The sequence below is a fragment of the Nansenia antarctica genome (assembly GCF_963989245.1).
Source record: "Nansenia antarctica genome assembly, chromosome: 12".
NCBI lineage: Eukaryota > Metazoa > Chordata > Actinopteri > Argentiniformes > Microstomatidae > Nansenia > Nansenia antarctica.
The window spans coordinates 11,364,526-11,380,584 of record NC_137682.1 but is presented as its reverse complement, the minus strand read 5'-3'; the positions used below and the strand labels follow the sequence as shown (position 1 = coordinate 11,380,584).

The 16,059-nt window shown below is 42.2% G+C and overlaps 2 protein-coding genes across 3 annotated transcripts in view; one reads left to right on the top strand and one right to left on the bottom strand.

Annotated features, from left to right (window-relative positions):
* The window catches only part of bmp6 (bone morphogenetic protein 6), a 42,181-nt gene extending 40,551 nt beyond the window's left edge, over positions 1 to 1,630 (top strand). The window contains exon 7 of the mRNA XM_080543389.1: positions 255 to 1,630. Coding sequence (XP_080399515.1) covers positions 255 to 404 — 150 coding nt within the window. The 3' untranslated portion in view covers positions 405 to 1,630. The remainder of the gene's footprint in view (positions 1 to 254) is intronic.
* Positions 1,631 to 3,235: 1,605 nt separating this feature from the next.
* txndc5 (thioredoxin domain containing 5) lies at positions 3,236 to 14,932 on the bottom strand. 2 transcript variants are annotated; one of them, XM_080543397.1, is made up of 10 exons: positions 14,729 to 14,932; positions 10,258 to 10,410; positions 8,742 to 8,847; positions 8,126 to 8,222; positions 6,715 to 6,830; positions 6,040 to 6,126; positions 5,451 to 5,597; positions 4,548 to 4,633; positions 4,038 to 4,167; positions 3,236 to 3,691 (listed from the first exon to the last, which is right to left on the bottom strand). In XM_080543397.1, the coding sequence occupies exons 1-10, from the start codon at positions 14,914 to 14,916 to the stop codon at positions 3,569 to 3,571; spliced, it is 1,233 nt and encodes a 410-aa protein (XP_080399523.1). In that variant the 5' UTR covers positions 14,917 to 14,932; the 3' UTR covers positions 3,236 to 3,568. The 2 variants fall into 2 exon arrangements, with proteins under 2 accessions (XP_080399523.1, XP_080399524.1); XM_080543398.1 differs by having other exon boundaries at positions 4,548 to 4,630.
* Positions 14,933 to 16,059: the final 1,127 nt, after the last annotated feature.

The window sequence follows — 16,059 nt, the reverse complement described above, 5'->3', positions numbered from 1 at the left end:
TGTTTTCAGACCTCAGAAGTTGACCCAAAACAGTGGAAAAGATAATAAAATCAGGAATTTAGGAAATTAAGAAATCACTTCTCCTTTCTTTTCATTTGGAATTGAGGAAATAGAGGTATGCAGTTCAACACATCACATTGCATGGGAGTGGGATGTGTGGACTCTTTTTGAGGTCCACCAAGTGTTGCTTTTGTGGTGAACGGTCCCCTTAATCCGATGATCTTTGACATCATTATGTTATATTGCCTCTACAGGTCCATCTCATGAACCCTGACAACGTGCCCAAGCCATGCTGCGCCCCCACCAAGCTGCACGCCATCTCTGTGCTCTACTTCGACGACAACTCCAACGTGATCCTCAAGAAGTACAAGAACATGGTGGTGAGGGCCTGTGGCTGCCATTGACCGACAACGGGCCTACGAAAGGGCCTACATTAGTCCAAGACCTGCCTGTTGGCTGCAGCGGAGCCTGTGCACACAACATCCTGGGTCTGCGAATGTGTGTCTGTTACTGTGTTTATGTGCACCATCTCCTCCCCGTACTCAGGGTGAAGGAGGAACCGTTCGTGGACCAAGAGTGCTGCTTTTCCCCTCCTCCTCTCCAAACAAAAGTGGTGTTCAGTTCTCAGGCGGCTATTAGCCAATTACAGCAGAACAACTCTGCGCAATGACGTTTGGGAATTGACTCAATGTTATCACAATGCAGAAAAAGCCAACAGTACATTACGTCAGATCTAGTCGAATGATAACAAAAACATGTATCCTTTCGAACAGTGGGAGGAAAATATTAGCCTACACTATTTTAATACAGATGTATATTTACTGTATCTGACTAACCAAAGCCTGATTTTAACATGAACACTGCTGAAAATTCAATGAAATGTATGTCATGATACATTAGTTTATGTATACGGATCCATAAATATCACCTTCCCCTCCTTATGTGTTGTACCCAGAAGCGCCTCTGCCATATTCAAAAACGAATATGGACCGAAGTGAAATGACCACAAGACTATTTTAGTTTAGTGAACTTTCTCTAAATATCTTCGGTGTGTCAATATTTGCCAGGCTCATGCTGGGGCTTACTTCACCAAGCTGGTTCAACAGGTGGCAGCCCGTGGCTTAACTCTAATATACTGCTCCAATTAGATATTCACCATCATAGCCCTCCAGTATAGCACAGGTAGCCATTGCCATGTTGTTGCACCCTAAGCTTACTTATTATCTATAAAACCCTATAGAGAGAGAGAGCATTTGTTGAACAAAAACAACCAACCAAGACATCCGTGGCCAGCTTTCTGAATTGGTTTCCAACTATTGACATTGATGTTGACATTTTGTTGTTGATTCAAAGTAGTTGCAACTACCTTTAACTGTGAGCTTCGTTGTTTGAGAGTACAGATGTCTTTTTCAAGAAATGATTGACATACTTTATATAGACAATTTTAGTGAAAAACTATAGCAAAGGAAATTGGATACCTTATGTGCCTAACCAATCAGAAATTACAAAATATACCTCCTGTAAGCTGCTGTTTACATTTCTTATGATCTTGTTTTAGACTTACTTTTGTTTGTAAATACTTGTACATTTTCATCTTATTTATTGCACCTTTAAAAAAATAAATACAAAATCACATGCCATATTACAGAGAAAGAACATGAACAAATGAAAATGCTAACTATTTTTGGAAAATAACTTTTATTACGAAATCTCATGTTACAACTTGCCATTATTTTTCTTTTCTTTTTTTGTAAAAAAAAATCATGGGTAGTGTACAACCCACACCAGAACAAATACTGCTTTCCTTCACTGGAGTCTTTCTAGACCATGTGCTATCCATAAAGATTTTACTGACAAATAAGTGGTTAGCCTCCGATTGCATTTGTTACCCTTGATTGAACGTTGAATGTAAAACTGCCTCACACAGCAAATGCATGCAGACTTTCTAAGACTCCTCTTTCTCATTTCCCCTCTACCACCCCACACACAAACACAGACACGCATGATCTCAGTCCCTCAATAGTTCTACTTAAGAATACTCTGACATGATAAATTGCTTTTCAATGTTGACATTGGGTGGCTGAGATGCACACTATACGTATATAATTTCTTGTGCAAATTTAACACACACAACACATAACCAATCGGTACATGAGGAGAGATCTTTTTGGTATTTTGTATTGATCGCCAATCACTGCCTCCTCTCCTCTCTCACTTCCATCTGCCAGGTTCTGAATGCTTCACCCTTACAACAGAGCCCCTGGTGACACATCGTGGGGCCATCAGATGCTGGGCACTTCAGTCATGACTTGAGGGTTTGCATCACTGTTGATCAACGGTTATCTGTCCATCCAAACCCAAGGTGCCTGGAAGTTGAACCATGGACTTGAAGCCATGGCGTAAAGCAGCAGTAACATTGAAAACAAATATACCTTACATTCTGTCTTTTTGCAGTACATTTGCAATGTCATGGGAGACCAAACACACGCACATTCACTCAAACAAGGTGGCAGTTTGATATGAAAATCGACACAGGCTTGAACTGTGTTTCCTTGATTGGAAAAGGGGGATACAAATATTGTCAGTAAGAAAGAAAGATAGCAGTATGGTAAAGCAGACACTCCAAATGGGGAGGTGTTCCCTGAGAGTCAAGCTAGGCTGTCACTGGCACGGATGGGAACCATCAACTTAACACTCAACGTGGCCAGAGATCAAATTACTTTGACCTCCGTGCGACAGTCACATGACATAACATGGCTCATGATTAGAAAAAAAAAAAAGAAAAAAAAAGAGGAAGTGAAATCGCACAATTTGTACTTTTTGAAAAGATTTCAAATGGTGCCACAAATTGTCTTTTTTTCTTTTTTCTTTTTTTTATATATAAAAATGGCAGGCACTATGTAACGACCGTCGCTGCAAGGCGTCAGTTGTTGGATGACTATTATTATAATATGCACCTGGGCTTACGGCGTAGCCGGTAAAGTACCTCTGGCAAAGTGGTCGTCATTCACGTAATTTAATTTTACAGAGCCGGAGCCGATTGCTCTCTTGCGATTAGGGGTGGGCATCGACGATCGATAATTGATCGATAAGGATCTTGGTCGATCACAAAATAAAACATTTGGTCGATCACAAAAAAAAAAAACTTTTTTTTTTTTTTTTTTTGTGATCGACCAAATGTTTTATTTTGTGATCGACCAAGATCCTTATCGATCAATTATCGATCGTTGATGCCCACCCCTACTTGCGATGAGGAGTCGGTGTCAGGCAGCCGCTATGAAATACATTCACTTTTCTTTATCTTTTTCTTTCAAACAATTGATTACTGAATCAAGACTTTCTCGTCCTCGCTCGCAAGACTGCATGAAAAACAGGTGGTTGGGAAAGGTCCATGGTCAAAGTAGTCTTAACGCTACTCCTTTCTGAGAGGAAAACGATGGCAGAGAGAGAGGGGGAGAGAGTGAGGGAGGAAGGGAGAGAGAGCTGTCCATACGTTGGGGGGAGGAGTCCCCACATGGCCAGATATGCTTAGCGGGAGTAGGGAGGATGATGATTGGGCAGCGCTCCGCTACAGCTCGTCTCTGGCCTGCTTCATCACAAAGCTGTGGAGGCTTTCCAGGTCCCGCCCTCCGTGATGCTCCTCCCCTTGCTCCCCCGCCCGGAAGATCAGTAGGGTGGGGTAACCACGCACCTGTGGGGACACACACACACACACACACAGGTTCATGTCGAGAAATGTCCGTGGGCGACAATGCAAGACACATATTCAGGCAGTGAATAATTTTTAACACACAGTGGAGGGGGGGGGGGGAGTGAAGGAGATCTGGCCATTCTTAGTACTAGCATCGCAATTACAGAATGAAGTGGCTGTATAGTTTTATGGCCCAATGACGGAGCGCGGGTTAACATTTACCACTGTTGGAACTACCTGTGCACCCGTTTCTACCTGCTGTGCTGTGCGAGTGTCTGCTTGTGTGTGCATTTAGTGGTGTTGGTTGCGCATGCAGATGATTGACTTCTAAAATCTTAAGACTTACGGAAAACCTGTTGCAGAGTGTCCGCTCTGTTGTGCAGTCCACTTTCCCGATAGTCACATCTGTCAGGCCAGGGAAGTCCTTCTTGGAAAGGTCCTCCCATGTAGGGACCAGGTTCTTACAGTGGCCACACCTGTACGAGAGAGCGCACACACACACACACACACACACACACACATTTTAAATGCTTTATTTATGTCCACATACATGTACAATATCTAAAGGACATAAATACTATCAGTGCATTTTGACATTATGAAAACAGTCAGTTACAGTAGTGCTGAGCCAACAACCAGTTATACCTACACACAGTATGTTTTACACACACACACACACACACACACACACACACACACACATTTATGATGATTATGATTATAGCCTAACTAACTAACCCTGGACTCTAGCTGCGCTGTGGTCTTGGCTAGCATCAGCTAACTCTGCAGCACAGGTGGAGGGGAATGGAGCCGCCCCCGGAAATATCGGTGTTAGCAGTGAGGAGCTCTTGCTTACCACGGAGCGTAGAATTTGATGAATGTGACGCCCTTAGCGACGGTCTCGTCAAAGTTACTCTCTGTGAGCACCACCACGCCAGACTGCTGAACAAAAAAAATAGAAAACATACATTTAGCATCACTGGTAATGATTTTATTTGGTTTAACCAAAGCCCTATCTTGAAAGAACTGAACAGGTTTCCAGCTGTGGAAAGCTGGGGAAAATGTCACCACACTAACAGCTCATGACATTGAAATAACAGTTTTAAAACATTTCTGAGAAATACATTGTTTGTAACAAAATGATTGTTTATAAACAGTGAAGTTCAACAACTTTATATGTTGGGTTATGATAAGTTATAAGGTAGGCCATCGTACTAAGCTCAATAGGCATTGATAGGTAATTTTACCAGAATCAATGGGTATTTATGAATTAATTTAAATTTAACAGCAGAGCAAATACTAGACTGTGGCTTTAATCTGGAAAAAAGCACAGAGGTTAAGCCTGAAAAGATGATGCCATAACTTAACTGAATACAGTATCTGAAATGCTTTGGAATCCGTGGGTAGGAAATAGCTAGCCAGCCCATAATTACTGGTTGACCATAGGCTAAAGGCAATGGGCCTCACTGCTAAAACATCTACTATACAGCTCACTCATGTGTTAGTTATCTAGAGAGGTATGCTTGTAAAACGCACTCTACACACACGCACACACGCACACGCACAATTAGATCTCAAAGTAGACATTTACCACAATAGAGATGTTTTTCTCTTTCAAAATACTCTGACCAAGGCCCGGAATCCTACGTCAGAAATAGCATCAGTAGCATTTTAGTTTGGAGGCATCCATACTGATGCCCAAGACTGACTGATAGACCGACCGACCGACCGACAGACAGACAGAGAGAGACAGACGTACCTCCTCTACGGCAGGCTCGGCGGAGGGTGGCACTATTTCGTTGGCCTGTGGCTCGTCCGCAGCCTCCTCCTCAGACGCGGCCTTCAGCTGATTGTCGACAAAGTCCTTCAGAGAGTCCAGGTCCCTCTTGCCTCTGTACTGGTCAGTCTACAGAACAACAATGGAAAGGGTAGGTGAAACTCCTTTATACGGCATCAAATTAGTGACAAATTAATATCAGGGTTCGCACACCTTCTGAAACATCAAATTCAAGCACCTTTCAAGGACTTTAAAGCACCTTTCAAAGACTTTGAAGACTTTCAAGACCTTTCAATTCCCTCAAATTCAAGGACCCAACATGGCATAGTTTGAGACAGAACTAGTTGAGGTAAGTAAAACATTTTAGATTTTTTTTTTTGGAGAGGGAGAGAGGGGAATTCAAGCACTTTCAATTACCCATGTCTATTTTCAAAAACATTTAAGACCTTGATTTCTTTTTCTCAAATTCACAAACTTTCATGGATTTCAAGGACCCGTGGGAACCCTGTAATATGCATCCCTTCAGGTGGATACAAGCTTCATGGTTTTTAACCAGGTAAAGTCTTCATACCTTCTCTCCGTCCTTGAAGAAGAGTAGGGTGGGGTACCCTCGCACAGCGTTGGCAGAGCACGCCTCGTAGTGCTGGGTGCAGTCCACCTGTCCAGGGGAGAAAACGCTGGTTACAACAACACTGGTCTCATCAAAGCAGACATTTTCTCACGACACTATAGGTCCCCCACAAAACATCTGGTAATGCCATAACTTTCCTTGGCGAACATTTCCTATATCGGTTCTCTTTATCCCGCCCCTATATTCAATTTCCTCTGCGTGCTTTTTGTTGACATAACTCAACAAACCAGTAGCGGTTTGGTAGCGATAGCAAGGAGACATGACACAACTCATAGTCTTGCCTCTATTCCTCGCATCCTCTCTTCTCTCCTTCCTTCTCAGAAACACTTTGGGAGGAGAAAATCTAAGGGGAGGAACCTTGGATCTCCGATGCGTTCTGAGAAGGAAGAGGGGAGGTTTGTGGTTCAGAGCCTGGTGACCAGGCTCCATCAATGCAAACATCGTCTAGGAATTTGCTCAGTGGGTCATATCATACTACTCCCTCCTTCTTTTTCAACCCATTCCACAAACGAATGGCTTGAGGTAATGCTTTTGCATCCTGGGGTTTTACTAGCTTACTCAAGACGACACATCCGTGGCTCCCGCTGTTGCTAACGAGGCAGAGTTGTGACTCACCTTGCCGACCTTGAAGTCTTCAGAGTGCTGGAATGTGGTGGCCAGCTGCTCCCAGGTAGGGGCCATGGCCTTGCAGTGACCACACCAGGGGGCAAAGAACTTGATAAAGTGGGACCCTGTGGGGAGGAGAGAAGGACGAGAGGATGTCAGAGGGACAGATGAACATACTTCCGAGGGACGGTCTTTCTCCCAAACGAAAAGTGTCACATGTTTTGAGAGCTCATAAGGGGGGTTTGGTGTGGAGATGGGTCAACCTGTCATGTCCCATACTAGGGATGTCCCGATCCGATACTGATATCGGATATCGCCGCGATATTGGACCTGAATGCTGGATCGCGGATCGCACCAGAAAAAAAAGGCTCCGATCCGATCCTACTGTCATGCGCAGTCAAACTTATGTGTATAAGCGATGAGGGAATGAAAACAGTGAACAGAAACGCGTGTCGCAGAAATGCTTCACGCGAGTCGCAGAAATGCTTCACGCGAGTCCTATATGCGCTTAAAATGCGCATAGCGCTGTGTGCTTCCGGTTTCATTACAAAGAGGTTAACCCTATATGTGCCTGACGTCTAACAACATTCAAATGACTAACTTCATATTTTTTCGGATTTCAATGTATGGCAAGCTTATGATCCGTAGTTCCAATCCACAACACGTCGCATTTGTTGCTTTAATAAAGGCTGGCAGTCTTTAATTTAACTGTTGTTGGTGTGGACTATATACTGGGGAGGTATTTGTTATTATTCAGGGGTCAAAAAATGTATACAAATATCGGATCGGTATCGGTATCGCAGATACCCGAAACCCAGGTATCGGTAGTGAAAAAGTGGGATCGGGACATCCCTATCCCATACAGTTGGTTGTGAAGATCCCGATCCACAACCACAAATTAATGGAAAAGATGGGCACAGAATAGAATCAGGAAATTACATTTTCGGTTTCTCTACATTGGAACCAAAATATACGGCGCTCTCACAGAGGTTAGATGCTACCTTTTACACTTCATTAGGGTGTGCTGCTCCATGGTGCCAAGACACCGAAACGCTGCCCCTTTAAATGACCCTGTCATATTTTCGACAAACAAGTAACCATTAATAATGTTTTCTTCTAACCCAAAATATTGGACTCAAACTGGTCTTATGGGGGATCATTTCAGTGAGACAGCTGACATTTCTTTTTGTTGGGCTGTGCTTGTCCAGCGACTGGAAACATTAGGTTCTATGAGAGATAGAGAATAATGTGCAGTCACTTCAAGTGAGAAGAGGGTTGCATTATAACATTTTTGTAAATGTTATGCATGTAAAGCATAGTGAAAAGGAGACGGTCCATTCCCTCATACAGTATGTTGCATTGAGGTATAAAAGGACCGTTGACGGATGAGTGACAGTTCTCTGTCCTCCCCAACATGTACCTTTAGCGATGTGGGCCTTGAAGTTGCCAGCGCTGAGGTCATACAGGCCCTGTTTGGGCTCGGGGACTTTGGGTGGCTCCAATTCAGTCTCTGGCTCCTGCACAGAAACGCAAAAAGACCAGAAAAAGAGATGTTGAAAAGAAGAGTGAGATGTAAAAGTACAACAAGGTGGATGCAGATGAGTCACAGAGGGAGATAACAGTCTTATGTCATTGACAATAGCAGTTTCTACTCTGCTTGGTCAACACAGTATAACCGCCCACTCTCCCATCATCCCAGGTGCATCTCAAAAGGCTAAAGTGGCTACCCGTGGCCTTTATCATCACTGATCTGAGAACACAGGATAGATGAATGAATGAATGAATGAATGAATGAATCGTTTAAGGGTAAGGGTAGACAATTCTATAAATTAAATAAAGGAAACAAGGAAAGGAAGTCACTTGAGATGAGATGTGCACCCGTGCTCTTCAGTAATCCCTCACCCCTAACCCAGGATAGATACCTAGAATCCTCTGGCAAGACACAGCTAATATTGCTGAGGCTTCCATCTATCCAATCCTCTCAGATCTACAGGAGCGCCCAGTGCCTAGACCATGGTGTGGGCTAGAAGCCTTACCGCTGGCTCCTCCTCAAGAGTCTTCAGCATCCAAGTCTCCAGAGACTGCAGGTCCCGAGAGCCCTGGTACTTCACGGCGTCCTGCTCAGGCTTGAACAGCATCAACCTACAGGACACAGCACAGGGGACAGTTAGAGGCTTCACACACTACAGGGCCGACCTGAACCCTACTCTTACATATTGTCTTTTCACCCTGTCCGCATTGCTGACGTATTATTTATATTTCATTTTTGGGTTATTTGTTGTTTTGTGTGTTGATGGTTTATTCTTTGTTTTGTGATGGTTTCATCGTTGTATTTTGGGTGGACCCCCCAGGAAGAGCAGCTGATGTTTTGCATCAGCTAATGGGGCTAAACCATCAACTATGGTGGCTGTGTATTCAAGCCAGCCTAGTACAGCTCAGCTTCGGTTTGGGCCTATAACGTGAAAATGGGTTTAGACTGCAGAATTAGAACAACTTGTAGACTATACTGACGACAGACACACAATTGTCAATCCGTTCGTCATTATATACCACGCAACTTATATAGTTAAGTTCATGGCAAATAACATTTCTTTCAGTTAATACTTCAGAGGGTCAGAGGGTTCAGGGCCATGCTGAGGTCTCTGTTTTGCTGTTAAGAGAGGGGAATTAAACTACCAGTGGTTAAAATGTAAACTAAATGCATGTCAGTGATTTACAGACATCTGTCAATCAGTAAATGGACCAGCATTGAAATACAAAGAACTATCGCCTATTCATTCTAACAGAGATATGGCCATCTCAAACATCATTACGGATTAAAAAAAGAATAAGTGAAGCCTGTAACCAACATTACATCTCTGCAGACTACTTGAAAGAAACTACCGATATTTAAATGTCCTGTTCAGACTGATAGCCTGGCTGTGTCCTGTTCAGACTGATAACCTGTCTGTGTCCTGTTCAGACTGATAACCTGGCCCTCTGGCTAACAACGACCCCTTCTCCCTGCATTATGTTTCTACCATTTAAGTGTTTGATGAGTTGTGTAAGATTGATGTTAAAAGGTCTACAGAGTTTGACATTATTAATAACTCACCTTTGGCTCATATTTTTAATGAGTACTCCCTGGTACCATTCTTAAAGTGTGGAAGGGGACCAATGTACTCCCTCTTCAGTGATCCGCACAATTTGAATAATTGGCTTGAGAAGTTTCAGCTAAAATATTTGAATCCCTGATCAATTCTCAGATGTGGTCCTTTTTAACAATCCATTTAATAAAAATAAAAAAATAGGAAGATTGTCCAAGTGACCACACATGGCAGCCACTTGACTTGGGTGTATTACTCTGCGGTTAATTTCTAAGGATAGTTTCTGCACCCACCACTGTCTTTTGTATCAGTCTGTGGGTTGGGAGTCTTCGACTTCAAGAGGGCTTACCATTGATTTGATTGACATATTAAATCAAAGTATCTTGACCAAGGGAAGAGTCAATGCCTAGCACTTTCTCCAGCCCGGTCTCATAAGACCATCACTAGTAAGGAGTTGTGTACTTACGTGGGGTACCCCCTGATGCCGTGCACGTTGGAGCAGAACTTGGTGTCCTGAGTGCAGTCCACCTTTACGACGTACGCTGGTGGTGACTGCATGTTGTTGTATTTGTCAGCCATCTCGTTCCATGTCCCCTGTAGCTTCTGGCAGTGACCACACCTGCACACACGGTAGAGAATCAGGAAGATATTTACCCCTTGCTTGGAATCATATTGCATTGAATAGAGCATTTTAGTGGAAAATAGAGCACTGAGGACACAGATATACCTGAATGCTCAATGAATTATCATGCATACCTTTGCCCTATTTGTGTCAACAGCAACCATGTAATTCATGCAGCCTGGATTTGGTTATCAAATCCATCTCCTGGCGCAAACAGCAAAATGTGCTTTGAATAGCAAATGTTTGCTCTGCATTAGCGGAGTGTCCCTCACAACTGCACTTAATTATCTTGTATTTAATCATTATAAGAGGACACCTCCAATTCCACCCACAAAGGGTGGAGACAATTAGTTTTGCAGGTATGCAGCGTGCATCATAAATACCAATAGCTTAACTAATTGCCTCCACATCCTTTGTATTAGAGGTACAGGATGTTTAGGAAGAGTTGTAAGGAGTAAGGATATATTGTCTTAAATGGCAGATTAAAGTTGTACATGTTGTGATCCGAAAAATCTTTCTGGGTGGTATGGAAATAGAGGACTAGGTTCAACCGGTAGGACGACTTTATCCCGTAGGAATGAAACCCCTCTGGAACCAATGTTAGCAAATAATTTTAACCACATGATCGTGCCTGGGTCTCCTATAAACATTTCTCTGGGTCTTGAGTCAGTCTCCAAATGGCCTCCAAAACAAGGTCTTGTTTTGTCTAAACATATCCCTCCCTGTAGTAAATTCATTACCTATCGCCCACAACAACAGATGATCTGCACGAAGGACGAAGTTGATAAAACTGTGTTCTGCTCTGAAAAAGCTAATTTGCCTTCCGGCTGTGTCCGAGAAAGGTTTGACTCCGGAATCTATTCTGTTTAATAAAAGCCTCAATATTTGACTGTTCGAAACACTTCCCCTTATTCTTGTCCCCACCTTCAACATAGTGAAGCCTCGGGCCTCACATACGTACAGTTGTAAGGTCTGCTCGGACAAGATCAGCTTGGGTTATAAGTAGGGATGCACTGAAAGTTCGGCCACAGAATTTATTCGGCCGAAAATAGCAATAAAACACATTCGATGTTCGGCCTAATGTGTATTTACTGAATACGCTAACTTTTTTTGATGACGTGATCAAACAGTGCAAGCAACTCATGCTGTTCTGTGAATGAACATTAAGTGATGACTGCCTACTGCCAAGTCATATAATTATAGCAAACATGTCGGCAGTTTGGCATCTGTTCTCTGAACGTCAACGAGGCACATTCCGACATTAAGGCCCTGTCCACACCTATACGTTTTTTTGATAAACGTGGATTTTTATTACACGCGAACACATTTTTGCCCCCTAAAAACTCCGGCCTCAGTGAAGATTTTTAAAAACGCTGTATATTCGCCGTATATATTTGAGACGTGGGGACGAGATAGACTGATTTTTTTTTGTATTCGCCACGTCATCATGCGTGTAGATTTCTATGATCATGCGCACTGCAGCTGTTTGCTGTTCCCTCCAACATCATATCCTGGTGACAGTTACTACTTTGTTTACTGCGCTGTCTGTCCAAACAAACGACTCCTTTCCCCGAGGCGGCATGTTGCTTACGGGGGAGAAATGTTGTATTTCGCAGTAACGCGGAAGAACCGGTAGTAGCTTTGTTTTCCTAGCGTCTGATTGGCCAGCGGGGCTATGGGGTATTGCCGACTACTGGTGCGGAATGCTCAATATTGCATTCATGCGTATGCATGTGGATACAGATATTTTTATAAACATGCTCGTGTGGACGGTATTATTTTTATATACGAAAAACGTTTATCAAAAAAACGTATTGGTGTGGACAAGGCTTAAGACTTCAGTTTTCGCGACTTTCAAAATAAAACCGCAAACTAAGGATGTAACTCTCAATTCACGATTCACAATACAATTTTTTCTTAACAAAATGAGATTGCAGACAAATTATGACTGGAAAGTTGTTTTTTTCTGAGGTAGGGTATAACTACGATAAGTTATAACATTTCTCTCTAGCTGCAGACACAGGCCCACATTACACTCCTCACACTGCCAGGGAGTGCTCCTTTTGCAGAGTGCACTGTCGTCGTGTCATACTGGTACTCTGTGTTTTGCCTTTTGGGTGGTTTGGTAACCCTAGATGATTTTTGTGACATTTCACATATGTGCACAAACTCTTAAAAGTAAAAAAAAAAACACCAGTCGTAAACACCACTAAAATATGCTCGCTAGTCGCTAGTAATGCCGCTTCTCTCTTCAAATCGCCTCAGCTCTCCATGAGCTTCGTGCTTTGAGTTACCGCAATAAACCCTATATGGGTAGAAAGAGCAGCTTCTCTGCTTTCAGGAACCGTTGGACCACACTCGCTAGTCAACTAACACAGCTTGTTTTGTGAGCCTGCTAACAATGTAAAGTAGTGTTGTAGTTAACTAGGTAGCAGTGGGGATTACTCACCCAATCCATTGCATTGCAATATTTTGGCTTGACTAGCGAGTGTGTGATGTGATTTTCAACAATGTTGAAATGTATTTTCGTTTTTCAAAATAAAAGTCTAAACATTTCGATTAGAGACTTATTCCCCCTGTCACCGCTGTCACAATGTTTTAATCTTTCATGAAATTAGGAAATATTACGTAACATAAAGTGTATACCATTTCAAACACGACATTTTGATCATTATCATTTTACATGAATAAGCATTCAAGCTTGAATAAAAGCTACATTTATTTAATTTAGCGAATGCAATGGTATAAAATTGGCAAAAAAAATGAAAAACTGCCGGTATGCACTCTGCACTCCTCCGAGTAACAAAGTGTATACAATTTCAAACACGTCATTTTGATAATTATCATTTTACATGAGTAAGCATACAAGCTTGAATAAAAGCTAAATTTATTTAATTTAGTGTATGCAATGGTATAAAATTGGCAAAATAAATGAAAAACTGCCGAGAGATTTTTCATTTCAGTGCATCCCTAGTTATAAGGGCCAGTTTACAGAATGGTATTAACTAGGCACAGGTCAGAACATCCTGGGCAAAGCACTAGTCAAGCTGGATGGTTACATACAGGCTTAGCTGTGCTACATCCATCCACTTCAGCATTGTCAGACACCCAAAAAGTCTCACCTTCGAACAGCAGGGAACCCTGACACTGGTGTCATGTCAGTATGTGTTCATTCCATCTCACAGATGAACACATTTATATTTTCAATATTTTGAATGTTATAATTATATTCATACAGACAATCTAAAGTGTATGGGAATATTTAGCCTAGCCTAATATTTACTAAAACGTGATGAACAAGGGCAAATAACCTGATTGACCATCACTACTGAAGCAGTAACTTGTAATAATTGCAAACGTTGAGTAATAACATTAATATTCATGCCATGGTATCATCAATTAACCTTAATTAGTTTGGAGGAGTGTCATAAGTGTAAGCAACTATCATTGTTATTTTACCTAATGTCATTTTCATTAGATTACTCTAAAAAACACTGTCAAATCGGGAACCCTATCTGACACGGAGCAGACAGCAGGCGCGCGGTCACGGACAGTTACGTCAATCTGTGCCACGTAAGCGTCGCGTCCCAAAGATTGGCTGTGTTCGAAATGGCATACTAGCATACTGCATACTAGCATACTCAATTAGTATATACTGCATACTGCTTACTAAATTCATAATAAAGTATGCCAATACCAGCCGACCGAAAATCTAGTATACATTTCTTGCATACTCAAATTTCACATAATCTACAGTGTGAACGCACTGCATACTCAAAATCTACGTCATATCTAGTATGAGTAGTATGCCATTCCGAACACAGCCCTGGTTCAGCTTCTACATGGAGTTCACAGATCCATCACGGCTAGCTACTCTGAGAGTTAGCAGGCAAGTTCGCTAGCTAGCAGCTAGCTTAGTTACAAGACTGTCAACTGGCCAACTTGCACGGTTCAACCCAAAGCATTGATAAACGTGGTCGTTATTTTTTGGTTTCCTACGATAGTCCCAATGGACTTGGATGAAGAAGAAGTGTGTTACTAGCAGAGATCACAATGTTACCTAGCTAGCCTAGCATAGTGGAAGTTTGCAGGCTAACGTAACGCTTGAGCTCGCTAGTTAGTTAGCTGTAAACTGGCAACTTCAACTTGACATTTCAATACCAGCTTAGCTAGCAAGTGAAATATATCGCCATGCATAAAACGGTTATAAGCGTTTATATATATAAACGGTACTAGCTATATTGCATTCATTCATCCATTCAGAACTTTCGCTTAGCTTGTGAAGGAAAACTTGAGAAGGAGTTAGTTTGCTTACCAGGGAGCAAAGAACATGACAAAGTGGGGCGCGGTGGGGACAGCGTCGTTGAACATCTCCACCGTGTACGTGTGTTTAGCATGTTCGTCTTCTGTGTCACCCTCATCACATAATAGTTGACCGAAAAGTAACGTGCAATAAATAAAACACAGCATAAAGGGTGTGCAGTTCAGTGCAGAGGAGGCCATGATGATTCCGTGTATGGTTGGTGAGCCGCCGGTCTCTGTGAACACGTCTGGACGGCCCCCTACTAGTAGTGGTTGGTGCTGCGGCGCTGCCTGGGATGGAGAATCTGGATGGGACATCTCATAACAACGCTCGCCGCCGTTATACAGGTGGATATGCGATCCGGATAAGATAGAGATCTGTGGCGTTGCGCAAAATGCTACGTACATCTCTGAACACCTATGAACTAAACAAGTTCGAACAAGATGGCTTTTTCATTGTAAAAGCCAAGTGCTGTAAAAAGTAGTGTGTGTACAATTGAGCCAGACTCTTACTATTCTTACTATACCAGGGTATCCGCGGTGTCTTGAAAAGTATTACAAGTTGATAAATACATTTTGGGGAAATCAAGACCCCCCAAGACCCCCCCCCTTTTAAGTATTAAAAAGTCTTATCACAATTTTATGAGGTCTTGAATTTTTCAGGTATTTTTCTGAATTAGACTCTGTCCAAAGAGTTTGAGTCCTAAAAACCTTTAGTAAAAGTTCGTGAATTTATTAGTTTTATTAAAAAACAAAGATAAACTAGAAATTGTGTTGTATGATAGTTTACATTTACATTTTTGGCATTTAGCAGCGGCCTTATTCCAAAGCGACTTACAATCAATACATTTGAATACTAAGCATGTGAATCAGCAGTCCACCATTCGTTGCAGGAAGAGTACTCTAGCTCGGGCCCGGGGCCACTGATAGAAGAAAAAACCTTCTCCCTATTATCGCCTTCTACTAAAACTTTTTTTTTTTTTTTTTTTTTAATTGCTGGAGAAACTGAGAAACAGTCTAGTGGTCTAGTGGACCGATAGTGGTCTAGTCTGTTGCAAACTAAACCTGTTAAGTTAAAGGTGTCACTGATTACAGCTTGAAGTGGCGGTGAGGTCTGGAAAAATATTGACAAGGTCTTTAAAAAGTCTTAGAAAGGTATTGAAATTAACCTCAAGATTCCTGTATGTATATACCCTGTATACTCTTACTGTTCTTTACTATTACCCTCTCTCTCTGTGTGTCTGTCTGTGGTTTACAGGCATGCATGTAAGTTATGTATGTATGAAGTTAGTGTGGGTATGCTTAGTGGTGGTGTGGTAAATGAAGACGAAGCATACTGTAATT